Here is a 27111-nt window from a genome sequence, read left to right on the forward strand (position 1 = left end):
TTTCTCTCTGATCACCTGCAGAGCATGTCACTCACCACACACTACGCAAGAGGACAGAGCGAGGATATGGATAGCATTCTCCTAGGCATAAGATAATCAAATGTAAAAATAGTTAGTAATTATACCTGGCTGTCACACCCTGGTCGGGTTGCAACAGAAAAGGCTCTGTTGCCCCAGGAGTCGGTGCTTGGTGCTGGAGAGAGGAAGTTTGCATTGGAGGAGTGGAGAATGCGAGCAGGAGTGTGGGGATGGTGTAGGTCACCGTCTTTGAAGGTCAGGAGAAGAACTTCGGTGCAGTGATGATGTGGTCACGGGAGCAGGATTGTGTGAGCAGGCGGGGAGCAGAGTTCTGGATGTAAGGTAGTTTATTGAGGACTTTGGATGATGAACCATACAACATTCTACTGCAGTAGTCCACTCAGGGCTCAGAAGCAGAGATTGTAAGTGTTGGGCTAGCAATGTTGATGATGATGTTATTGATATGCTGTTAAAATAGGTTGCTTTTGAAAACGACTCCTAGGTTGTGGATATGAGGTGATGGGAACAGAGTGGAGTTGTTGCTGGTGAAGTAGGTGTTTTGGGGTTCAGTGAGGGATTTAAGGCATATAGTTATCATGTTAGAGTTATCACAGCTGAGTTGGAGACAGTTTGCTGTGATAATTTTGTTTTGGTGAGGCGGTTGGTCAGTGTGGAGCATATTGTTGTGGTGATAGATTCAGTTGAGATAAAATTGTGGGTGTCATCGGCGTAGCAGCTGAAATGACATTTTGGGCTTACTTATTCATCATAGACTTTCTTCTCTTTACTCTGTTATGTGACATGAGTGTGCACAGAGCCTGGTAGTGTAGTGTGTAGTCCCTTTAGAGCATCTCTAGAGGCATTTATCTATGATATTTGTAACTGTCACAAGTTTTTAAAAAGGAAGGAGCATGTCTGCAGTCATCAATTTAACAACAAAGGTGTAAAAAATGAGAAACTGTTATCAATGTGACTTTGATTTTTCTTCAGAACTTTCTGTAAGAAAATGTAAGAAAAAGAGAGCTAAGGAAAATTGCTGCATGAGGCCTTTTGTCCTGAAGCAGTGTTTTTTTTTTTTCAGTTTTACGAACGTCTTTGTTGTGATTGCGTAATGACAACCTGTGTGAATTTAAACTCAAAAGAAGTTGTATTTCACAGTGTTGTAGCCTGGCATGGATAATAATTGCCTTGTGTCAAAAACACTGCATGCTGTGACTCCTAAGTGTTGCAGACAGAAGGCTTCAGATCTTTCTCATTCACAATCATGAAGTGAGGCGAGGGAGAAGTGCAGGAAATTACCGATTGGTTTGTCTCCGTGTGTCTGTGCGTTGTGGGCCAGCTGCTGGCTCAGGGGCAGCCGGAGGATTCACTTCAAAGAAGCTTTTTACTCCGCTGTATGTTTGGGTTCAGAGGGAGAAGATAAATGAGTGAAGAAGAGTAAAATGATACAGCAGCAGTCGTGCCAAATTGAGAACAGAGTTAATTTATGAACAGTGTGTGTATGTAATTGCATTTTGCTCCTTCCAGACAGCGATGGCTCATCTGCAACACCTCGGTTAGGAAGGTTGCAAATTCAGATCAACTGTGGGTGCAGTTATTCAACATACTGAAGCACAAATTGACATGCAGTGTGGAAAGTAAGAGTTGGAAAGCTTTTTTTGGACGTCTTCTGTACTACTTAATAATAAAAAGCCCACAGACATGTCCCTTGTCTTTAAAAAGTGGCATACTTTTAAAAGAGTCGCAACATTTAGACTCAACTTTTGCCTGCAGATTTCTAAATGAAGAGCTCAAACGTAACAGTGAAACATTACGACATGCAGACAACTTGGTTTCAGTTTTGGCTGTGTTATTTCAGAGAGATCCAGAGTTACACACTGAATGCATAAATCATTGATTGGACACTTTGGGTGACCTGCAGCACTCTAGGTGTACCTGCTGCAGAAAACAAAACTAAGTTTATACCAGCCACTGTCACATCATATACTCCACTGCACCTTTGTGCCTTTACCTAGCTGAAAGGCAACACAGTTCATGTTGGCTATTTAAATGCTCATGTATTATGGAAGACTCATAACTACTTTTTGTCTACTTTTCTTAAATCTTTTATGCCAAAATTCATGCAGAATTACACAAGCACAACACATGTTCAATTTTTAAATCTCCTTTTTAACTTGATCCTGGAAAATTCATAGTGATTAAGTGAGACTTTCGTGGTACATACAAGTAATGCATGAATTTGCTAAGTTTAAATTTCACAAATACACAGCCAGCAGATTTGGTTGGACGAGAACCACTATGTCATAAAAATGCCCTCAACACGAACTTACTTTTGTTTCTCCTTAATACTCATGCTTCCATGAGCATGCTTCAGTTTAATCCAGCTTACAGTGAGTTACAGTTTTCAACTCACTTTACACTCTCACTTGTATTTACCCACATGTGAGTGGAGCGGTTATATTTTCAAAACCGACAGAAGCTTGAATATACTGAGTTAGCCCCACTGCGCTCTGCTATTAGTTGGAAAATTACCCAGCACAGCCTGCTGCAGACTTAAAAAAGTAAATCCTGCAGAGGCATCCTGCTAATTAAGTCATCCACATGTTGAATTATGTATCAAGTAGAATCTAGCTCCACCAGAGGAAGCTTTCTCCGGTCAACATTACATTAGGAATCAGTTATAGAGGCTCTGCAAGAAAGTTAAACTGTCCCCATCCCTCAGCACTGCAGAAATTCGTATTTAAACCTGCTCGGAATACTTCCTGACCCCCTCACAGCTGTCTCCTTGTCCCTGAAGTGAACCTGAATAGGAAGATATGGTTTCCCAATGAGGAAGCTTCACACAGGACAGTTTACATGATTAAAAGGCTTCCCCTGACAAAAGCTCTGCCTAATTTTGTTCTGTTAATCGAAATTGATACAGGTTTTCAATTGAGCTGAATGGTTTGTTATGTTATCTTAGTGTCCTTCCTGTCTCTTTCGCCCTCTTTTAACCTCTCAGTCAGTAATGATTTGAGAGCAGAGGTTAAAAAACTCCCATCTTGTTCTCTTATTATCTTCTATGGTTGTTACTGTAGAGGGAAGACTTGTTTCTTCTCTGTTACAGCAGAGTTTTCTCTGTAATTGTGCGTGTGGCATCACAGGAAAGGTCAGCAGCTGAGCCATTTCCCCTGTGAGGTACTGTGACCTGTCTGAACTGAGAGGCGGTGTGTGTGTGTGTGTGTGTGTGTGTGTGTGTGTGTGTGTGTGTGTGTGTGTTTGTGTTTGTGTTTGCATGTGTGTTTCTACCTTCCCAGGTTTGTCTTTGTGCGTGTGTGTTTCAGTGACCTTGCTGCAGCGGCTGCAGCGGACTGTAGCTCTCTGAGCAGAGCGGACAGGTCCGAACTGTCCTTTCAGTTTAAATCTATGAATATCCATGAGAGAGCTGGGAGGACGTTAAGTTGTACAGACAGTGACTGACAGGCTCAGAGGAAGTTGAGTGTGAACTGAAGAAAAATAAACGATTCTGATTTTGCATGCTACTCAACCTGGAGTTTTCTTTTTTCAGATCATTCCTCTTCTTTCCCCCCCTTTCTTTTTCACTCCTACACTAAATTCTGCTCTACTTTCTTCTGTGTTTTTCATGAATCTCCTCAGTCCAGACGAACACTTACACCACACACCGATCAGTTTTAATGCTAATGCAAGAAGAAGGACCAGTCATCCCTTGCATCTACGTCTGAGGCACTGGTTGCCGCTGGCAAAAATCTCCTGTCATGAATAAGAAAAGTAAAACAGGTTACTCTGCCAGACTCTGACTATCAGGGAGGAAGTCATAGAAAAGTTCCTTCTAACAAAGAACAAAGGTTATTATGAGTGTGTGTGTGTGGCTCGTGTCAGGCTCTCAAAGAATAAAGCACATTAATGTAGTTTTATTAGTTAGAGTGATGGAATATTTTCTGTTTTATTGGGTCTTATGTTTGATAGCTAAAAGGGCTGAGTAAATAAATCAATTAAACATGCATTACAATATATTTATGTGGTGTTCATATAGTTGTTACTCAGCCTATGTTAATGGGGCTGCTGTACCTACTGCATTATTAGGTTTTTAAATCAATAAATCCAAAACAACTTATGTGAAAAACTTCACAGAGTTGTACTTAAACCCTGTTACAAGCATTATAGACTTCATTTATAGCTAATATTTGTCCCTGTAAGATCAAATTTATGAATAAAAGTCTCATTTGCTTTTTGGTGTTAACATGCAATAAAAAAGCAATTCCTATTAGCCTACAAAACACATCAGCCTAATAGAACATCAAAATCAGTGCAATCCAGGAGGATTTTCTGGATGGAATCTGGGATAAATGGTAAATAATAAGACGTGGTGTCCTGCAAATGAGTAACTGCCATTCATGTATATAGGCCCTGGTTGGATCCTTATCACAGCCATTTTCGGAGCGAGCTGGCTTCAGTTCCATCCACTTCTTAAAAATATCTGAATTTAAATAAATGTGATTGTCATGTTTGGAAAAGTCTTCCTTTTCATCATCCTCCACAGCTTCTCTCTCTTCAAAAAACTTTTCCAAGGCCATCTGAGCAGAGAATTTTGTTCACCATCTTTATTGATTGTCACAAGGAACCACACAGGCTAAGCTATTTATTTGCCCAGAAAATTTAGAATGGTTCCCAAGAGTCACAAGTCAGAAGGTAAAATGTGTGGGAATGTGTGAGCAGAGAGGTGTACTTAAGTGCTTGAAATGAAATGATGTTTCAACGCATAAAGACATATTCATTACTCATAACATACTCAGAAAGTAAGCCAAGGCCAATGAATAGACATGTTACAGCTTCAACACTTAAACCCTTGGACTCTGTTTACTCTGACTCTGCTGTCAGATTCATGACTGGTGACAGATATGACACTCATCACTGTGTCCTTTATGAGAAGGTTGGTTGGCCTTCTCTTGAGCAGAGGTGAAACAAATACTGGTATTTGTGTATTTTTACGGCCCTTACTACATAGCTACGTAGCTTCCCACCTACATTGCAAACTTATTGGAATGGAATGATGGATCCTACATGACTCGCTCTTCTGATTGGCTCATTCTGAAAGCTCCTTGAGTTTACACTGAGCTCGATAGGTCAGCATTCTCCATTGATGCCCCTAACTCATGGAATACCCTCCAACAGACTTTACAGATGATATCTATTCTATCTATTTTGCAGAGTTTAAGACTTTGATCTCTGATCACTGTGTCTCACATTGGATCCGTTTTAATTAATCTATTGTTTTGTGAAAGATTATGCGTGTTTGTTGTTTCTGACGTGCCTGTGATCTAAACGACATTGGAAATGAGGGAAACATCAATGTCCTTTTGAGAACAAATAAAGGTTATGAATTGAATTGAATATCAAATTGACCTCCAAAGAATCAAAATCAAATTGAATTGGTAGGTTCTTGACTATATCAAGCCTTCTGGGCTGCAAATAATTTAGAGTTTAATGGACGCTTGCAGCAATCCCACCGCATCAGTATTAATGAGCGTGCCTCCAAATTAAGAGAGCGTTTACGTGCACTTTCATTTAATTGATCATTCAAATCTCAAGACACGCCAAGATCAGTCAGAATACAAAAGATCCCCCACATGTAGCCACTCTTCATACAGTGAATAGTTTGGAGTGAGACACCTTCCTCCTCAAATAAATGAGAAGATTTAAAATGAGGACTGGACTTAAAACTCTAATGGGGACTTAAACACTGAGGACTTGAGGCTCAAGATTTGGTGACTTGACTACGACATTGTTGAGTTGAAAGCCTTTGATTCAAGCGCTGTCCACAGGTAGATGTAAACATGTAAAATGTTGTGTAGCATTACAGGAAATACATTCATCTCAATGTGTGTTCATACATAAAATATGCAGTGCACACTGTAAACACAATGGCTGCATACATACATATTTTTCCATATGGTGCTGCTTTTGCTGAGCACAGCATGTTATTTATGTAGGGGACGTTGAATAGAATACACTCAATGAAATGTTGGGTCTCTCTGCAGCTTATTTATCATTTAAAGCACACTGACACTGCGACACGCTGTGTGCACAAACTGCTCAGAAGTCTACAATTCACTTAGCCAGTGCCCCCAACGGAAAACTAAGTCCCTCTTCAATGGAACCAGGCCACTCATGTACATCAGTAATAGTATGCCCCCTGTGTAACAATGTACATGTCTATTGAATCTCTTTAATTATTTAGAGCCAGATTAGTATGGAAGGAGGGTAGAGACATAACACGGACATGCAGGAGAAAACATCCAAATCAAATAAAGCTTGTTTAGTATTAATGAACCCTTTCACTCAGCTGAATCCAAAACACTTCAGCTGCTTTCAGCACTTTACACTAAATGAATTAAACACTGATGATTGTAATGGAGAAAAGAGTGACTTTTACGTATGGTATAATTACATAAGATGGTAATGAGGACACATCCGTTGTTTGCTTATGATCCTTCGTTCTACTTTTTTCATTTTTTTTACTGTTTGCTTTCAATGGATCCATCTGCAGTTACTATTTTTTACCCATTGCTAACTGTTGAGGCCTTTGATTTGCATTGGAAACATTTCAAATTGGTGAATTCCATAGACACTTTTAAGGTTTTATCTTTGTTTAACATTTATTTTACCCTTAATAACCGCACTAAGAAACAAAATCCCCTGATCAAGAGAGTCCAGACGAAGATAGCAGCATACAAGTTGCACATTAAAGAGCATAGAAAATGCTTTATCAGGCAGAAATGACATCAAACAGTTATTCAACAACATGAAACAGCAAGACGTACATTTAGCGGTCAAATTATTAATAGCCCTTTTTTTTTTCATAGTGTCAAGCGTCTAAAAAATTCAACATACTTTTATTTGAGGAATCAGAAACATAATTAGACTTGGTACACTCAAGATTACTGAGCTAAATTTGGACCCCTTCTGTTAAAAGTCTAATTTTTTGATGTATCTAAAGATGATCAGGCTAGATTTTCCTGTTGTGTGAGGTATGTTAAGCAGGATTGTACTTCACCCTTCTTGCCCAAAAGACAATCAGAGCTGCGCCATTGTAAAATGAAATATTAAACTTGTTCAATATTGATGGTCAGCTCTCCTGTTGTGCAGTGGGAACCAGCTTGGGGACAACCAAGCAAGCACTCTGCAGATTTGAACAAAACAATAGCTAATCAGGAAGAACGCTGACTGAAGAAGGAAGAGCAACAAACACAGACATGATGATGACAGTAGAAAACTTGCATAAAGGTAGATGAGCATCAGAACTGGAGAACAAACTTTATTTTTTCTACAGTATTAGAGAAAAAACTCATTATGTTTTTATGATTAGCGATGTTCAATCATTTAATTGTTCAAAAACATATCTAAGTACCTTCTTCAACTGTCCACTTTGACCTGGCAAAGCATATTATTTTTGTTTTGTTGGCATAAATACAATCAATGTTACAACAACCATCTCAGAATCCGTTAGAAATAACTTTATTGGCAGAAAACCTTGACTGAAGTCCAAACCAACCGCTCTTTGTTGTGGATATGTCAGCTTTCTCCTGCAGGTCTCTGACAATATGCTTCCACTTTATAAAGTGCTGATTCTGTGTAAAATGTTTTAAAGCTGCAGTTTCTTCCTGTAATCGTTGTGAACAGCCAAAGGCAGTAGTGTGAAGCTGAACCTCCCTGTGGTTTGTGTGTAAATATCAGATTCTACCTCTCCCTGTGTCGGCCTCAGTGCTGCTACAGGCACTCAGTGGGAACTCTGACTCAGTTCCCAGCCTGAGTGCTTTTGGCCAGACATTACAGAGAGAGAGAGAGCTGGAAGAGGTGGAGAGAGATTGAGAAAAGGATTTACATAAGCCTTCAGGTCGGCTTTGAGAACAGAGACATCAGGACAAACTTCTCCCTCAAAAATAAAGTGATTTCCGTCTTGACAGGAACACAGTGTAACCGCTCTCTAATCAAAATGTGGTAAAAAAAAAAAAAAAGTTTTAAAAACTTTTGATAAAAATTAGTATTTTATGAAAAATGATCTACAAATGCACCTTAGGAATGTCACCACTTTTTTTTTAACATTGTTGCTGTTATCACTACCGCTCATGTTTCAAGTTACTTTGTAGAGATCGGCAGCTTATGGATGAGCTCACTAACTCTGCTGCTGTTGCCTGGATTGTAGGACAGGATGTTGCGCCATGTTTCCCTATGTGGATTGATTTGATATGATATGTGTGATCAGCATAGACTGTATAAAATATGGACATAGTATCCGTGACGTCACCCATCTGTTCCTGAGCGCTGTTTTGAAGCCAATCAGCTGCGGCAGCCATATTGGAAATGCGGAACTCAACCAGTCAGAGGGTGCTTCTCAAAGCTCTAAACGTCCATCCTCCCGTCTCTTCTTCACATCTCTTCCTCGTGTCTTAGTCCCGCCCACCAGAGATGCGAGGAAATGAAACGAGAGGAGAGAGGAAAGAGGAGATTTGTATTTAGAGAAATGAGACGTCCTCTCCTCCGGAACGTCACGTGAAGCGACGTCAGTTTGTGATGACGGCTTCAACAGCTGTTTGTGTCTGCACACATGTTCACTGTAATAAGTCTGATAAATATAAACAGTGACACAGCTCTGTCTCTTTGCTTTACCTGTTTAACAAACACCTGCACATGAAGAGAATCTGCTCTCTGTTTATTCTGTCCTTAAGCATCACAGATCGATTCACCGGTAAAATGACTCATTATTAAATTATTTATTACTTCAAGGGAAAATATAAACCATGCAACTCTTTTCAAACCCCGTGCTCATTAATGATCAGCCTCATATGAAACTGTATTAACCTGGTAGGAAATATAACAAGTGTTTTTACAGACAAACTTTACTGTCAGACTTCTCTTCATGAAGAAAACAAGAACAAACAGGGAAACTAACAGGAGGAATAACTGATCATTGATATATATTCTAACAATGATGTTAGACTCTATTACTCTATTTTATTAGACAGTGAATCTGACAAAAACAATCAGATATAAAATAATCCATCCTCTGTTATATTGAATTTATGATTTTGCGATCAGTATATTGTTTTTAAAATTCACATCAAACACTTTTTAATTTCAGCTCATGACATACAGATTGTTAAGAAACCAACGGATGTTTATGATCTGTTTCAGGGCACCCTTAGTGACTGTTTTAAGGTCCGTCTTTTCTCTGTTATTAAACTCAGCTGTTGTTAATTCGGTTAAGTCCGAGCCGCTGCAGCGTCCAATCGGTAAGTGATATTCTATAAGGGGGCGTGTCTGTCAGAGAGAAGACATCCGCAAGGTCTGCGCTCGTGTTTCCTCGATTATCCCTCCTCAGATCAGTCTCCTCGCTCCTCGCTCCTCTCTCCTCCAGCAGCGTTTAGAGCTTTGGGACGCAAGTTAAAATGGCGCGTCAGTAACTACTTCCGGTTCGAGCGAGGAGCGAGGAGACTGCAGTTTAGAGCTTTGAGATGCACCCAGAGTGTGACATAAACGGGCAGAGTTTGAGCCTCTTAGCCAACAGCTATGTGTTCCCAACCAGTCTTCAAGTCAGTCATGTCCTTATTTTGGCAAAAACTCGTATTCTTAGTATCTTCTGAACAGTCATGTTAGAAAAAAATTTCCCCCGTACAGTGTGTGCCGATAGAGACATTAGCTATGTAGAGCCAAGCCGTCTTTTGAACCAGGCTGTAAACATGTTTATTAATGCTGCAAAGATCGTCTTTTTTGAATTGGTGTCCATGTGGTTTCTGGAGTTTCTGCAGCCAGCCTCAAGCGGATTCTCGATGAATCGCAGTTTATAACACTTCCACATGGGCTTCATAAGTGAGACCGGAGGTTACCGCTTGGTGATCAGGTTGTCCCTGGCATCACTTTTGCTACTATGTTATGACCAATCAGAATCAAGTATTTATGATGTATGTATGTATATATTAACATGAGCTGGTAATACGTATATGAGACTCTCTCAGGGACTGCAGATATACGTAAATGAACTTTAAGTTAACCTATACATGACTTATAAAATGGTAGCATTTACATTGAGTATTTTTCTTTAGAAATAAAAAATGTGTAACAGATTGTTTTTACGGCCAGATGTTTTCGTTTGTGTAAATTGAGTTTAAATGAATGGCAGAGAAATGTGCTGCTGGTAGATTTTGAAAGTAAGATATATTTTTTTTCCTGAGTCTTTTGGATTGACACATGCCTTTTTCTTGTTCAGAGACACTTCATCAGAAAAATCTAACTATTAAACCCCAAATAACTGTACTGTACTGCACATCTTCACAAGGTAGCCGTCTATGGGGCGCCATTTGTAAAGTTGTGCATCCTGAAAATAAGCGTTTATTTATAAAGCGTTTCTCCACAATTAGCTCTAAAGTATTTAGATAAAGTGCTGTGAATTAAAAATCTAATTTAGAGCAATATTTGTGATCATTTTCACATTTCTTTTTGTCATGATAAATATATTTAAGATAAAATCTGTGTTGAATCTAAATGCTAAATACAAATCTAATTGGTAAATGTTAAATATAAATGTCCAATGTTAAATCTAAATGTTAAATCTAAATCTAGATGTTAAATGTCACTCTGCAATCCTAAATATTTAGCTAATATACAAATTCACACTGCCACCCAACGGAAGTACCAAAATAAAAGCTTCATAAAGCGATGCAGATACCCCAACCATAGTTGCATTTAACATTTGGATTTAAAAGGGATTTTATCTTAAGTGTATTTGTCACAACACAAATAATTGTGAAAACTATCACAAAGATTGCTCTAAATATGTTAAGAAAGTGACTTTGAGAAATTCACAACACGTTTTCGTGACGTTTTGGAGCTAAATGTGGAGAAATGTTCCTGTTATTTTCAGTTGCAAAACTTTCCAAATGGCGCCCCACAGCCGTCAGCCTTTAGATATTTTCAAGTACTACTATATCAGCAGGTGTGTGGACATACAGTGCAGAATTCCTCGTCATAGACAAAAGAAAAATGGGACCAGGGGAAGAAAAGAAAAAACAACAGCACTAGACAGAGAGAACGATCTTCTGAGAGCAGAGGAAGTACCATGATACAAATGCTTCACAGAGCGTGGTGAAGGATCAGCTGATGGCAGGGGGAGCTGTATTATCACTCACTCTACAGGAGGGAGAGCCTCTTACCATCTCTCTGTGAAAACCACCATCATCCTCTCTCCTTCTGTCCACCTCTCTTTCCATCCAAACTGCACTCATGATACCAATATTGACTCTCAGCCTCCATGAGAAACTCTATTACTCTCCCCATGTGTGCCCCTATATTTGAGGCTAATTTAAGCCGAGAAGTTTCTCACCTCAGGTCTCACTTTCTCTACTTGAAACTTACCCGCAGTCGGAGCTACATGTCAGAGCTTCATTTTCTCTCTTGCACTTGCAGCAGAAACCTTAAACAGTGAGGTCCATTTTTTGGTGTGCAACTGTGAAATTGCTTGTCACGATTCAATTCATTTTAAAGCCTTAAGACATATTCATTGAGTTTCACTTTCCAGCAATTAAATAAGTTGGCAGCAGGTGACCAAACAGTAATGAAAAATATTTTCCTGGCTTCTTAAATTTTCGTTGATTTGTCCTCTTCTACTTTTCCTTCAGATGCAAAAGCCTGCCCCACGGGTGAGTTCATGTGTGGCAACCGCAAGTGCCTGGCCCAAGTCTACGTGTGCGATGGAGATGATGACTGTGGCGATGGTAGTGATGAGCTCAAATGTACCTCCCCTCTTACCTGTGGGCCCAATCACCTTCGCTGTAACACCTCTGAGTGTGTGCCGCTCATGTGGAGCTGTGACGGAGACCCTGACTGCTCGGACAGCTCGGATGAGGGCCCAGAGCGCTGCGGGGGTGACGGGGTCCCATACCGCCGGGCCAACTGCACTGAAGGAGAGTTTCGCTGTGCCAACGGAGAGTGTATTCGCCTGACGTGGAAGTGTGATGGAGATCCAGACTGCAAGGACAAATCTGATGAGTCTGACTGCCGTGAGTTTCTCTTTCTTTCTCTTTTCTTTGCATATTTAATCCTTGCCCTCTCACCGTCCTCTCTTCTTTCACTTTTCCTTCTTCCAAGGGCTTTGATGTTCTCATTCGTATCAAGGCTATATCTCTATTCAGTGCTGAAATGCTGTCTTTTCAGATCATACTGTTGCAAAATGATAAAGCTCTTTCTGAAAGGATCTCTGTAAATATGGATTATGTTGCCCGGTTGACGGAAAGTGTCTGTGCAACAAAGAATGTTATATACTTAGCAACAGATCTCTGAAGGAGCTGTGTCCCATTTCCATACTGCTGTACATACCAGTTCTACACAATAGTACTGGATGCTCAAAAAGGTATGTCTGTAATGAAAAGCTTGTTTTTGAGTGTGTTTTTGATGTACACTTCAGCCCTGCTGTGCAAAAAGGAAATTGAGTTGCTATTCAGAGCTATAGACTGTGTGTGAGAAGCTAATGTAGACTCAGGGGTTTAAGACTCCTCTTGTTCCAAAAAGGAATCACATTTGTATGTTCTTAACAGAGCAGTGACCCTTTATGTATTTATGTGTTTATGGTCTGAAACGCTGTTGACGTGTTTTTCTATATGATCTTCATTTTGTGACACGGAAATGAGCACCACATACATGTGTGGCAATGTGTATATGTCAAGCAGCCAAAACGCTTGAGGGCAGTGTGGTCTCTCAGACAGTTGGGTCGCCTGTTTCTGGCCCCGCTACGTTTTCTGTTTACTTTTTCACAGCAACTCGAAACATATCATGTTAATTTACAGCTGATCCATGTTGCTTTTTATCATACAGACATGATTACAGGAAAGAAGAGATAGGAGACATCGAGGGAGATTACATAAACGGCCAATATATGGCCCATGGACAGCGATTCTGGAAGTGCTGTAAATGCAGGAAATACAAAGCCATCTAGCGGACCAATCACAGGGATTGCGGTCTGAGTCGATTCGATGTGTAGTTACATTTTGGTGCGTTTTGGCTACGTGCGTAGGCCTCTGAGTAGGTACGGGAGCTACGCCGATGTCAGCACGACGCATTAGTATAAACTAGGCTTTTAAGATGTGGTCATCTAGATCCACCCTGGCATCCAAGTATGTTCGCTTCTGGATCCACAAAACTAAGATGGCACTGTTAAAAAGCCAAGCTCTTTGGCCTTCTTGCTTTCTTAGAGAGCTGCATTAAAGCATTTCACTTTTTTGAAGTTAAATTATTTCAAAGTTTTGAGTTGTATTACATTTTTCCATTTTGTCAGCAGAAATATTGCATCAGTCTCTGTACAACATGTTAAGTTACATTGAAATCCTTACAGAGAAACTAACTCAGGACCATTTTTGGGAAGTAAACTATGTGTACAGATTATGATAATGGACAATATGCTTTGGTTATAATTTGATTTTATCACGATACTCGGGTTCCAATGTGTTTTGTATCACAAAACAAGTATTGGAATTAACTTGTCACTTGTAGTATCTGATTGGTTGCCTGCATTGTTACACTGGCACCTTTCTAAATAGTATAATCTAAGATGTTTCAGTAATAGTGTGGAAGCTACATGCAAAGCAAAAAAATACTGTAATTTACAGACTTTTATTGAACCAGTTCAATATTGAATTGAGAATTGTATCATCCTGAATAATGTAAGATAAGATAAGATAAGACAAGATAAGATAAGATAAGATAAGATAAGATAAGATAAGATAAGATAAGATAAGATAAGAGACTCCTTTATTCCTCCCCAACAGGGAAATTCACGGAGTTACAGCAGCAAACAAGAAGGTGTACAGTACAAGAATTCCAACAAGAATATATATATAGAAAAGAAATGTCCATCAGAGACGACAGCTTGGCCATAATTCTCCCGTCAGCCACCACCTCCACAGGGTCCAGGACTGAGCTGGCCTTCTTCACCAGTTAGTTCAGTCTTGCTTTCCTGTATCCTGTCCGCCCACAGCAGGTGAAATCCTTCCAATACGACAAGTTAACCTAGGCTAATGCTAGCTAGTTAATTCTATGGGGCTAACATTCACTCATGGTCACTTTACCAGCTCTCCTGTATGCTCACTTCCTGAGATAAATAGCTTTAGTTCACAGTTCAATCCTAACACTGAGATCCACTTCCTGTGAATCTGAACGCATGACAACAGGTTGCAAGAGATTAATTTCTGTCAGTTCGGATAAAACAACAGACAGTGAAGTCATTCATTTGCCGTCTCAGTCAGAAAGACTGGCAAGGTATGGGACTGAGGGAAAGATTTGAGGCTTGAACTCTTTATCAGCTTCCCTCAACTCACATTGGTTGTTTTTCTGAAAGCAGATATGACACAACAGGTTGTGTCTTGTTTTTCCTTATTATTCTGTATCTACAAATAAATATGCCTATAAGTTTCCTCCGGGGTTTTTACATTAATTTTACACATTCTGATCAAGCTTCAGATTAATCAAATTCCAACACATTCAGTAGTCACTACACCCAGGGTCAGCTTTGCTATCACATTTGGTTTGTGTGGGCTGTGTGCTTGGATGTCTGTTGAGTACTGAAGAAAAGAAGAAATCACAACAAATAACATTCCCTTCCTCTTCTGAGGTGCTACTTTGTCATTTAGCACATTTCTTGTCCTCTGGGAGCGGGTGTACGGTTTGTTTTTTCCTCTTAATGTGTCTGGTGAAGAATGTGTTTGTGTTGATAAACACTGTGTGAAGATGGAGCCTTGAGATAAAACAGGTTTTCCTATTAGCTGGTCATGGATGGGGAAGCCCTGCAGCTCTTGTCTCACTAAGCCAGAGTGTGAAGCCCAGATAGTCCCTCTATTCATTATCAAGATGTGCGGTGCACACATCAAACCCTGCTCCCGCTCTCTGTGGTGTCATATACCCGGCACTTACAAGACATTGATGTTTCATTAGACAACTGGATCCCTGGATTCACAGACTCTGTAGAAGGTACAACCTTGTTTTGAGTCTCCTCCTGCACATACTTGCATTCAGGCATACTCAGTTACTTTGTAAGGGGGGCAACACTGAAAGAAGGAAGAGCAGGGGCAGAAGTCAGAAACTTTACATCTTCTTTTTCTTAAAAGCTAGGGATCTAAACATGTCAGTGCAGGTTTTAAATCCAGAGAGAGAAGTAAGTTGTTGATTAAATAAATATAGCATTACATTTCACATCTTTTTTATTCAGTGTCAGGCTCTCTTGAATTCCCTCTGCATTAAAACAGCAATCAGAAACAATTGAGCTGAACCAATAAAATGATGTTCTTCTTTAACAGTTTAAACACCATAAATTATCCATTTTCAAATCTTTTTTTGTATTATTCAGCTTAACTTTCAGTTTGATTCCCCTTAAAATCTACTCATGGCTGCTTGAACGGCCTGAAGTTAAAGCTTTGGATCAAATACATATTTATGAGCTTAATGATTAAAGGGCCAGATTAACTGTTAAAGATCTGTGTATGACTTTAGTACTGAATTTTTTTCTAATGCGGCAATTTCGAAGATATTGAGATTATGAGTCTTCCAATGAGAGGCACAGCTGACTTGACTGACAGGCAGGAACACTGTAGCTGTTGGCTTGGAGGCTCAAAGCCCGCCTCTTTACGTCACAATCGCTTGACAGCAGCAATATGGCTGCCGCTGACGATAGGCCTCAAAACAGCGCTTCAGAAACAGATGGATGACGTCACGGATACTACATCCATATTTCATACAGTCTATGAATAGCACCCATACGTGTTATTATTGTTGTTTAAATAAACAAAACCTTTATTAAACATAGTTTTGAATTCAGTTGTATCCCCCCCCCCACCACCACCACCTATCAGTTCAAGTGATGAACGACCCGATGAGTAAAAGCTGTGTACAAAATAAGTGTATATGATTAAAATGCCAGATTGATCTTGAAAGAGTATGAGGAATTTGATGCCCAACTAATCGAAGATAAGTGCTTATGTTTCTGACTATTAAACACCTCTCATTAGAGGTGATAAAATCATACATTTGTAAAAACACTTCACTGTACATTTTTATTGTTTGCTTTTACATGCATGAATATGTCTTCAGACTACAGCAGCCCTGCCTCCATCACACCCCCCTGCTCTGCTCATCTCGTGATAACACTAAATCATATCCCCTCAGTCGTATATATTGCTTTTTAGTGGGGTTTAGAGACGAGTTATATGAGCACAGCCGGCCCTGTTGATGAAAAGCTCGTCTGTGCTCGGGATATTAATGAAATTTGTTGTGGTTTCTTACAGCCTCCATCTTTGCGTTTCTATATTGAAAACCATTCATCACACGCCGTCAGGTTGACTGGCACTGTCCCACGCAGCACATTAAAAAGACTGTATGTATACAAGAACAGATCTGGAATGGATTTTTTTTTTTAGCTTTTCTCACGAGACAGTCAAAGGAGAGAGCCTTGTGAAAAACTGATGAGCTGTTATGCAACATGAGGTCTTGTGTTGGTTTCGACCCCTGGATGTTGTGTTCCTTTTGAAGGGATTAAAGGGGATTTACAAGTCCAATATCACACGTGTGTTTACGTGCGTCTCTCTGTGTGTGTTTTCTCTCTCAGCCTTGTTGACGTGTCGTCCAGATGAGTTCCAGTGTGGTGATGGTTCCTGCATCCACGGCACCAAGCAGTGTAACAAGGTCCACGACTGCCCAGACCACAGCGATGAGACTGGCTGTGTGAACGGTGGGTACACCTGTCATCTCTGTGTGCATGTTTCGCTGCCCGACTGGTCCTCCCTGTTTGCCTGTTCACCTGTCGCCTTCTTTCATGCAAGAGTCTGTTTGAAACTGATTTCTGATTTGGTTGCTCTGCTGCTCTTTATATTTGATTCATTGCGTTTCTTCTTTTTCCCTCCACACACTCCTGCCTTTGTGAAAGATTTTAAAACAAGCTGGTTCTGTTACCGAGCCTCAGTGATCTGTAAAATATGTTTGGGAAGACTTCCCAGTTGAATTTGAAGAGACTTAAGATTGGATTAACATCTCTTTCTCTCCCACTGCTTTATAATGGTTGCATGCTTGTTGCTGAGTCAAAGTCTGATAACAGATCATACAAAATAGACTGAAAATGTTAAAGTCTCACTGAAAATAAGGCTGAGATTGTTATATTTAGACAATCAAACCCTCTGGCTGCCGGTACCGCAGATCTTGGCCCTCCATCTACCAACAAATGTTCATCAGTCAAGAAACTTGGTGTGATTTTTGACGTTTGTTTAAAACTCATTAGCAGCTCTCCTCACTTGTTAAAAATAACTTTTCCAGCTAAGAAGAACTGTATTCTTTCTGCATTAGCTTCCTGTCTGCATCAGGATTGATTTTAGGATTTTATTGATTGGTTTTAGGTTTCAGTGGGTCATCTATATACTATCATTAGTGGAGGATGATGATTTTGATTTGTCAGGTCAGAGGACAGTTTTCCACTTCACCTCAGTCCATCTCTAACGGGCTTGGTACAGAGAAGTCACAGTTTTAATTTACAACAAACTGTGTTCACAGTTCACAGACAAGTGATTTTAAGCCCATGCAGTGACTTACACTACAGAGCAATACTACCCGAGGCCTGGAAATCACAGCCATCCAGTATTTGGTTTTTTTTTTGGCTATTTGTCGCTATTTTACACTGAGGAACATTATTCTGAACCCCTTGTTTATGCAGTTTCTCAAAGAGTGGTGTATCTCTTCCTGTCTATACATCTGAGATACTCAGCCTCTCTGTAATGCCCTCTTTGTACCCACTCATCCCACGAAGATGTTCCTCTGGGTCCTTTTTTAAGCAATATGCAACTTTTTCAGTGTTTTGTCGTCCCTGTCCAAACTTTCTTGAAGCATTCTGCTGGCATCCAATTTAAAAAGAGCTTACGTTTCTTCACAAAACAAAACAAAACAGTTCAGTTTTAATATTTGATATGTTGTCTTTGCACTATTTTCAATTACATATAGGGTTTCAATGATTTACAAACTATCAAAACCCTTTTTTTTTATAAATATTTTACACACTTTTGCAACTCTTTTGAATCTGGGTTGGCCAGAAACGTACATAAATTCAAGATATATTTTGTTTTCTCAGCTATCCAAAATAGTTATCATTTATATTTACTGAGGACTAGCATTTTTTTCTGTTCAGAAACAGTCCCTTGATAAGCAATAAAAGCAATACTAGTTCTGTTACAAAAGTATTGACATCTTGTCTTTCCACCAAACAATAATAAAGTATCTATCACAATGGGAAAGGCTTGATTGACGACCCATGTGCAGAATTAAAACAAAAGGTTTTAATAAACAAAACAAATGAACATAACCTTACTTAAAACAAAGTCCAGTAGAAATAAAGTCCACAAAAGAAAACCCAATGGTATCACAGGGAGCAGGAGAAGGTAACGGCACAGGGTAGCTGGGCATCCGAGACAGGAGATGATGTAGGGGGTCCTGATGTCTCTTTTTGTGGCCACAACGAGTGCCAGAGATGATGGCCAAAATGAGTCCCCAGCCAAGGGGACTCTTGGAGATCAGAAAAATCTCTTGCCTCAGTTGCAGTTTGTTTGAAAATTTCCTGAAAGTAACTCAGTTTAGAAAAAAAATCAAAACCCTCCAAAAAGTCTGCCTGGTCCATTGTGTGGTCAGTTCATTCATATGTCTTACCTGAGTGTTGCCTTATCTTGCTCTCATGTTTAGTGTTACTGTGCATTTCTTTAAGCAAGTTTTATTTATCTAATGTTGTTTTTTGTTAATTAAACTTTTTATTTTCATCTACATTTTGGATCCTCTTTGTTTTCTGTGCACCCTGACAGTATTGATAGTGGCGTGGATTAAAACTAACCAATGACAAACGCATCAAAGCTCCTGGCTGCTTCATGAAGTGCCATCTTGTATCTTTCCAAAGACAGACCTTTAAACAGCAGCATTGGGAAGTGCTCCGTTAGCATTAATAGGAACTTAATACAGCTCTGGTTAAGAGAATCGATACCGAGCAGTCTGACATTAGGGAGATAAACTGAGAACAGATTACAAACTGAGTCACCTCATGTGAATACTTAAAGCACAGATGGGTAACATTATCTCAGTGTTTAAAAGGTAGTCAGTGCCTCCAGCATCAACAGGAAGGTAATTAAATAAAAAGCTATTAAAATGTGGAAATAATCTAGTTATAGATTTGTATTTCATAAAATGAGTAATTAACTATTTGCCATCATTAATAGTATCAAATGATTTGATTCAATGGAAACTATATGGATTGTGACTTTATGGCAATAAGTGTTGTGTGAATCTTCTGAATATAAATCATCAAATTAATTGCAGTAATAACTGATGTTATTACTCATGTCATAATTTCTGCCTCGTCTGACTGTGATACATAATGTACTATTGAGCTGCAAATTATTTTGCAGGAAATTAAGCCTAAGCAGTGTGAAACTGGACCAAATTAAAGTTCAATTTCTATTACGCCGTCTTTTTTATGTTGGGGAATATGGATGTCTGAGCAGGAAGTATTTTCCACTGTAGCTTGTTTCTTCAGTATGTCTGAGAACCACAGGAGAGGTTTAAAGTGTTTTTGAGGCTGATTTGTTTTCCTCTTTTTCTGTTGCAGCCACCAAATGCGAGGGACCCCTGAAGTTTCTGTGTAAGAATGGAGAGTGTATCGACAGCTCCAAAGTGTGCGACTCTGCGAAGGACTGCAAAGACCGATCAGATGAGCCAAAGAAAGAGTGCGGTAAGAGGAGTTACTTGGTTTTAAACCCTCGTCGTAAAAACAAATCAGACTATTTGGAACTGAAGTGTCAAAATGTTTGTTTTTTTCGCTCTCTTTTTTGGTGTTGAGGTCGGGTTGCAAAGGTCAGTGAGATTTAAGAAAAGTTGGCAAACAAAAAATTAGTTGAAAGTTGGTTTATATGAACACTGAGACATCATTATCCAATTTATATTTCCCAGCAGCTGATGCAGATTCATAAATGCACATTTGTACTAGTTACATTATTCAAAATACATTCCAAACTACAGTAGTCCAAATACATTAGCATCCAGTCTAAGAGAACCCATCGGCATTCATCTGACAATACTATAAACTCTGTGAGCTGCTGCAAACTTGTCAGGGATGTAAACAATCACTGATCACTCACAGTCTGTGCCCAGTCCTTCTTTGTTCACTGACTGCAGAATACAGTACTGTTATCAAATGGAGGACTGTCCGTTATATCTTAGACAGCTACTTTATCAATCAATGCACAACAACACCAAGAAGAAAAGACTGAATAGAAGCAACTTTTAACATGTTTGATCTGTAGTAGCCCATATGGTATTAGCTGAGCTTGTTTAAACCTTCGTGTTAGATGGAAGACTGCAAAGATGAGCAGATGACATGTTGCTTCTTTCCACGCTTTCCATGTGTTCGGATAAGGTATTGGTTTTTGATTTAAGAGTAAACCAACACAAAGAGGGAGAGCTAAAGTACACTAGCAAGTGAAAGAGCGTTTTGACGTGGAAATAGCTTTATGCTAGAGTGTGACATTGCCACTTAACAACTGTGGACTTTTTCTCAACATTTCCACTTTAATTTGGAAATTATTTTTCCAACTTCCAAATTGTTACCCATTTTCCACATTTAAACTTTTTTCTCGAAGTGCATGATGAAAAAAAGTATCTTCCTCCTCTAATTACTTTTTGTTCATCCCTGGCCCGATACTGGTAATAAAGACAAAATGATTTCTTAAATATATCAGTATATTTTTTAGGAAAAGCAATCTCTATACTTTCAGTATTTCACATATTGTCAGAAGTGCAGCAAAACTGTTTTTAAAATACTGTGTACATTTGTGCACATTTCAAGAGAAGAAACTGAAATATGAGCTGCAATACCTGACATAAATCTGGTTAACTTTTCAGAGACTTCTTTTCTTACTCCTTCAACTTGGAAGGTCAATGAAAAGGGAGATAAAATACAGGGCATTAAAATAATAAAAAATGTCTAAGTATCCTCAACCATTTTCTCCAGTAAGTCACATAAAGTATTGCGTTATTCAGCAACTAACCTGTGCTCATGTCTGATTTTCTGTCATGTCACTGCTGCATGAGTTTTTCATTGACCCATGCTGTACCAAGTTTAGTTTTCTGTTTGAACTCACCGTTTTAAGATTTCATTTTCACAAAAGCTTTTCTAGGGACAGGTGTTGCAAATTAGCATGAGCTATAAACACTATGAAACTTGCATCAGATGGCTGTTTTCAGCTAGTCTATATATGTTGTGTCTATCCCAAGCGGCAACCTCAGGTCTCAAACTATGAAGCCCATGCTGAGAGGTTATAAACTGCAATTCATCGAGAATCTGCTTGAGGCTGGCTGCAGAAACACCGGAAACCACATAGACACCAATTCAAAAAAGACGATATTTGCAGCATTAATAAACATGTTTACAGCCTGGTTCAAAAAACGGCTTGGCCCTACGTAGCTAATTTCTCTTTTGGCACACTCTGTACAGGGGGTGAATTTTTTTCTAACGCAACTGTTCAGAAGATATTAAGATTACGATTTTTTTCCCAAATAAGGACATGACTGACTTGACTCCCAGTCGGGAACACATAGATGTTGGTTAGGAGGCTCAAACTCCATCCCTTTACGTCACACTATGCCTGGTTGAGTTCCGCATTTCCAATATGGCTGCCACCGTCAATTGGCTTCTAAACAGCGCTCAGGAACAGATGGGTGACGTCACGGATACTATGTCCATATTTTATACAGTCTATGGTCTATCACAAGCAAGCAAACAAACATCAAAAACCTTACCTTCATACATTCTATATACTATATCTGTCCATTCATCAAAAGTGGAGGAGTCAGATTTTAATGATTTCAGTGTGACCATTTCTTTACTTTTATCAATAACATTTAACATTATCTGCATTATAACATCATGACTGTGCTATAATAATGATGTCATATTATGGGGCCTTTGATTTTTGTCTCTAGTCAGCTGTTTACAAAGTCTCGTTAACCCTTGCAGTGAATTGTCTTTATTTATTGCCCTCACTCGGTTTGGTCACAAGTAAAAGCTTTCTCTTTATCTCTCGTGGGGTATGAAATAAGGAGAAAGTGTGTGTGTCAGCAGAGCTTTGTCTGGGCCCTGTGCAGTGAGGGAGCATGTACACATCTATTGTAAATGGATTCATGCAGTTAGTGTAGCAGCATAATCGTGTTTGCCATAACAAAATGCATCTACCTCCCTCCTATTACCTTGCATTTCAAAGGCATCGGAGGCGCACTCAAATTAGCAGAAGCCCCGTAACAAGAGCCTGCATGTACTAATTACCATCAAACAGTGGAAAAAGGAGCCTTCTTCTGCTCAGGGATAATCTCCCTGCACTATTGCTCTTTTTTCTTCGGTAGACTGAATGTGTTTATCTCTTAACCTATTTTCCTGACCATGAGTAAATGAAAGTGATGTCTTAGTCAAGGAGCATGAAGTTGATACAGCTGCCAGAGTCGACTGACTTCTGCCAGGGACAGAAATTTCACCTTAACAGGTTTTTCCTGAGAGTAAAATTCTCCACCTCTTTCGCCGTCTCCTGCTCCCTCTCTCTCCTCACATCTCCCTGCCTCTCTCCTTCAACTCAGGTCTTGTTCGCAGCTCATTAAAAGCGTGTCCACACACACCTCGCTCATCGCTCTGCTCGCTCAACCATTTACTTGCAAGATGTTCCCGGCCAAAACACACAACCAAAAAACTGCACACAGACACACAATAATGCTCCTTTGCTGCTGTGAAAAACATTTATACCTAGATGTTCGATGTGATTGCGTTTGCTGCGTGAGCCTTTCATCAGGGGAAGATGGAGACGATGCACTCCTGTGAGTGTGTGTGCAAGAAAATGTTTCCCAACTCATTAGAAATAATGGCATATTACCTTGTTACCCTGCACACCATTCATTTCTTAACTCTGACTGCACAATCACTTATTTTTCAGCCCTCGCGGGCTGTAAATAGGCAGTACATAATGGGTTACCATGGTGAGAGAGAAATAGGCATGGAGGTGGAGTGAAGAAGGAGGGGACGCCATGTTTGTTTGCCCGTAGGAGAGGAAGGAGTGACCTCTAAATCATGGCTGTCCTTGATAGTAGACTGGAAAAAGCTGTCGCACATGGCCCCTCCTGGGGCATCTTTTGTTGCCCACCCAGCCCCTCTCCGAGAAACTGGAATAAGTGAGATGTCAAATACAGCTACGTCTTGGTCTGCAGTTAATTCTGAACTGACATGAAGGGAGTGAGAGAGGGGGGTGGACTGTGAGTGGCAGATTGCTGTCAGCCGTCCAGCTGAATTAGAGATGGGAATTTAATGTAGCGCCCAAAGTCTGCTGGCACTTTTTCAAAGCAAAGAGGAAAATTTTCCAACACAAAGAAACCTTCCCTCCATCTCTGGGGAGTCAACTATATCTTTTCTTTATTTTTGCTACGATATATCAAAAAAATGTTGTGTAGATTTGCAAAAAAAACTATCCTCAAAGCTCTATAGAATACATGAACAGGTCATGTTAGATCCCTGCAGTCTGTATCACTGGTTGTCTATTTTGTGTTGTATTGTTAAGTACATAAAGACATTAACACTATGAGAAACTGCTTGGCACGTATTAGCTTTGGTTTTTCAGAAACAAAACATTCACACGGTCTCATCTTGCAAAAAATGTATTTCTGCCTGTGTGCTGTGTAACAAGAACAAAAAGATGGGCAACATTGTCCCAAAACATTACATGACACACAAGGTCATGAACTAGGCTTAAACTAGAAAATGAAAGGAAACCAAGTACTAACAATACGATATGTTACAATATGTTATCATACGTTACAGTACATTACGATACGTTATGATAGGATTCTATAGGAGGATTCTATTTGGCGATGGATTCTTATCTGCCTATTTTTCATTAAACTGTCCTCCTTCAGCTCTCCATCTTCTCTGAGCTCTGCAGTTGACACACCTTTAAAAATAAACAATACAACTCTAACCCTGCTGCTGTCATCACCAACGCTCATGGTTTAAGTTTCTTTGGAGCAACAGGTAACCTTAAGTTTCACTAACTTGCTCGGCTGCTGTTGCTTATAGTGCTGGACAGGATCCATACTAAAATGTCCGTAGCCTGCCGATTTAGCAGGCTAGATTAAACTAACATTTTAACCACATTGTTTTGATGTGAACGGTTATGGTCTACGGTGTCAACAAGCAGAAGCTAAATGTGCCGCAGCTCTTCTCGGATGATTTGACATGACGTGTGACCAGTTTGCCTCTAGTGTTGCTCATGTTAATGAAAATTAATAACCGTTGTTAAGGAGTAGTCAAGGGGTTTTGACCAATCAGAATCGAGCATCTTACACAGCTGGAAGATCAATAAGAAAGCCAGGTAAAAAGATGCGATACGATTAGATTAGATATGATACGACAGGACAAAACATGACATTATATGACACAATACGATACCATAAGAGATGAAAAGATTTGATTCAGTGACTTATGATATGATACTATACTTTACAATGCAATACAATAAGGTATGACACAACATGATATGATATAATCTGATACTATATTTTTTTTATATAATTTTATTTTATTGAGTGTACAGGTCCAAATACATCAGTACATCCTGTGATTCAAATAATTAGTCGTCTTGATTCCAAATAATAAAAAATAAAATAAAAATAAAAACACAACAAACAAGCAAAAGACAGAAACAAAACAAAGAAATCAAATTTCATTTCATAGATTCTATGTTGTTCATTCACATTACAGTTATGTTAATTTGATCTCACAGGTAGTGGGTATCCCTTACACCCACTCTGACATGTTTACACTTGTCCACCATACACCTTCACCGACATATAGACTCACACCAACACTAATACCAACACCCACACCCACCCACCCACACACCCACCCACACACACACACACACACACACACACACACACACACACACACACACACGTGCGCTAATACAACAATAATCTGATACTATAAAGGTTTCAGTAAGAGTCCATACTCTATAATTGTACATGATATAATAGGATATGGTTCAGTACAATAGTATGATATAATGCACTTTGTTGTCTCTATAATAATAATAATAATAATAATAATAATAATAATAATAATAATAATAATAATTTTCTTTTTCTTTTCAAAAACCAAGTTACAAAGTGCTTTACATGGGCAGTAAAATAAAAAAGGAAGATCATAAAAACACACAAGTCAAGATAGAGAAATAAAACATATTTTAAAAGACCCTAAAGGAACTCTAAAGGAATACAATTATTTTAAAATATATTTCTGAAGACGATTAAAAAAAATAAAGTCAAATAAAATTCAGATAAATTCTGGGAAGGCTCTGCAATAAAAGTATGTTTTAAGAAGGGATTTAAAAGAGCTAACTGACTGACTCAGCTATAGATACATTTTTCTTGCATTCAAGTGCTCAACACTTGAGGCTGCCTTTAAAGTAGAATTTACTTCACGCTTGTTTAAAATGATGTTTGGATTTTACCCTCAATTGCTTTTTGCCAAAAGATGAGAAAACTGATAGCACTGTAAATCCTTCTATCAATCCATCTGAAGCTAAACAGTTAACTTATTGTATATTGTGTTGTACTGTAACATGTTGGAATATTTCTTAGACTGATGTGGGAGCTCTCTTGGTTTTTCAAAATGCCTTCAAGTTGCTAAAAAGCTAAACTAAAAATGATTTAATATTGAAGAGTTCTTAAACATTACGTTTGAGTGAAAATACTCTTTGTAGCATGCAAGATCAAAACACATTTTTCAGGTAAGGGTCCAAAGGAAGGATGATGTAAAGCTAGAAAAAACAGCTTTCAAATAGTTTGGACAATTATCTTTCTAACTTCTGGTGTTGACAAAAACATACCCTGAAATGGTCGTTATCAGCAGGAGCACAGTTACTTCCATGATACTATGAGAAGGAGTGGTAGCCTCTGCACTTTCAAAATAAAATGCCTTCTAAAGTCATACATACACTAATATACTGGCTCAAACAAACAGCCTCCAAAATAAACTTGTACAGAGTATTCAGATGTGAAAAGCTACCCTGTATTAAGCTAATGAAGCTGCAGACTTGTTGGGGAGTTTGGAGATGATCTATTTCGCTTTAGGCTGACTGTTAACTAATTCACATACAGTGGCTCTGCTCTCAGTCACTAATGGAATAACAGTCACTGTATATTGACAAATGTATTACACTACACTGGGTAGGATGTTGTTGATAGAATTAAGCGCTCCCTCTCTCGTATTGAGAAGTGCTATTTTTCGTACAGTTTAATCCATTCTCCTTTTTATCAGCCTTTCCCAGTTCTCATTGAGAGGCTGTGCCCAATTGTTTGTGTGAAAAGCAAAGCATGTGTGCCCACAGTGAAATGTTGCAGAGAATTACTTTCCGGTGATCTAAGCTTTCACTCAGCTGGCCTACCTAACATAAGTCTTTGAAACAATAGGGCGTGCTTTTTTGAAATCAGACGTGTAAAGTGCACTACAGAGCTGCTTCAGTCCTTGCAACGTACAAAACTGTGACTGTATGTAACAGCTTGTAAGATGATACTGAAATATTCTCAGTTGTATTAAGCACATTTTTGGTGGAGATTGAAAAGCCAAACCTTCAAATTTTCAGCTGTTGACTTCTCTGACTTCATGCTATTAAGTGATTCATAAACCCATTGTGTGCCGTGCAATCATATCTGACTGCCTCTGCTGTCTTCATTGTGTGCCAACCTTGTGCCAGCTGCTTTGACCTACTTTCAGATGAGAGTGGTTGTGTTTTTACATCTTGGGTTTCCTTCTCTTTTTTTTCTTTCATTCTCCAGAAGCTTTTACATCACTCAGCCTTGATTTGAGCCCTTTGCCTGTTTAATTTAGCTGTCCTCACTGCCTCCTCTGATAGATCCTTATGGGAAATCTCAGAATCCCAGTTCACAGTATTAATCTTCCCCGTACACACATATTTCATATCCCAGCATATGGATCTGATT

At 39.2% G+C, this 27111-nt stretch overlaps 1 protein-coding gene across 2 annotated transcripts in view; it reads left to right on the forward strand.

Annotated features, from left to right (window-relative positions):
* LOC117827146 (low-density lipoprotein receptor-related protein 8-like) overlaps window positions 1-27111 on the forward strand; it is a 140997-nt gene that overhangs the window by 79904 nt on the left and 33982 nt on the right. For both annotated transcript variants that reach the window (XM_034703640.1, XM_034703639.1), the window contains 3 exons: window positions 11691-12071; window positions 16661-16783; window positions 19685-19807. In XM_034703640.1, coding sequence (XP_034559531.1) covers window positions 11691-12071; window positions 16661-16783; window positions 19685-19807 — 627 coding nt within the window. The remainder of the gene's footprint in view (window positions 1-11690; window positions 12072-16660; window positions 16784-19684; window positions 19808-27111) is intronic.

Source organism: Notolabrus celidotus, chromosome 15, assembly GCF_009762535.1.
Source record: "Notolabrus celidotus isolate fNotCel1 chromosome 15, fNotCel1.pri, whole genome shotgun sequence".
In the NCBI taxonomy this organism is placed as follows: Eukaryota; Metazoa; Chordata; class Actinopteri; order Labriformes; family Labridae; genus Notolabrus; species Notolabrus celidotus.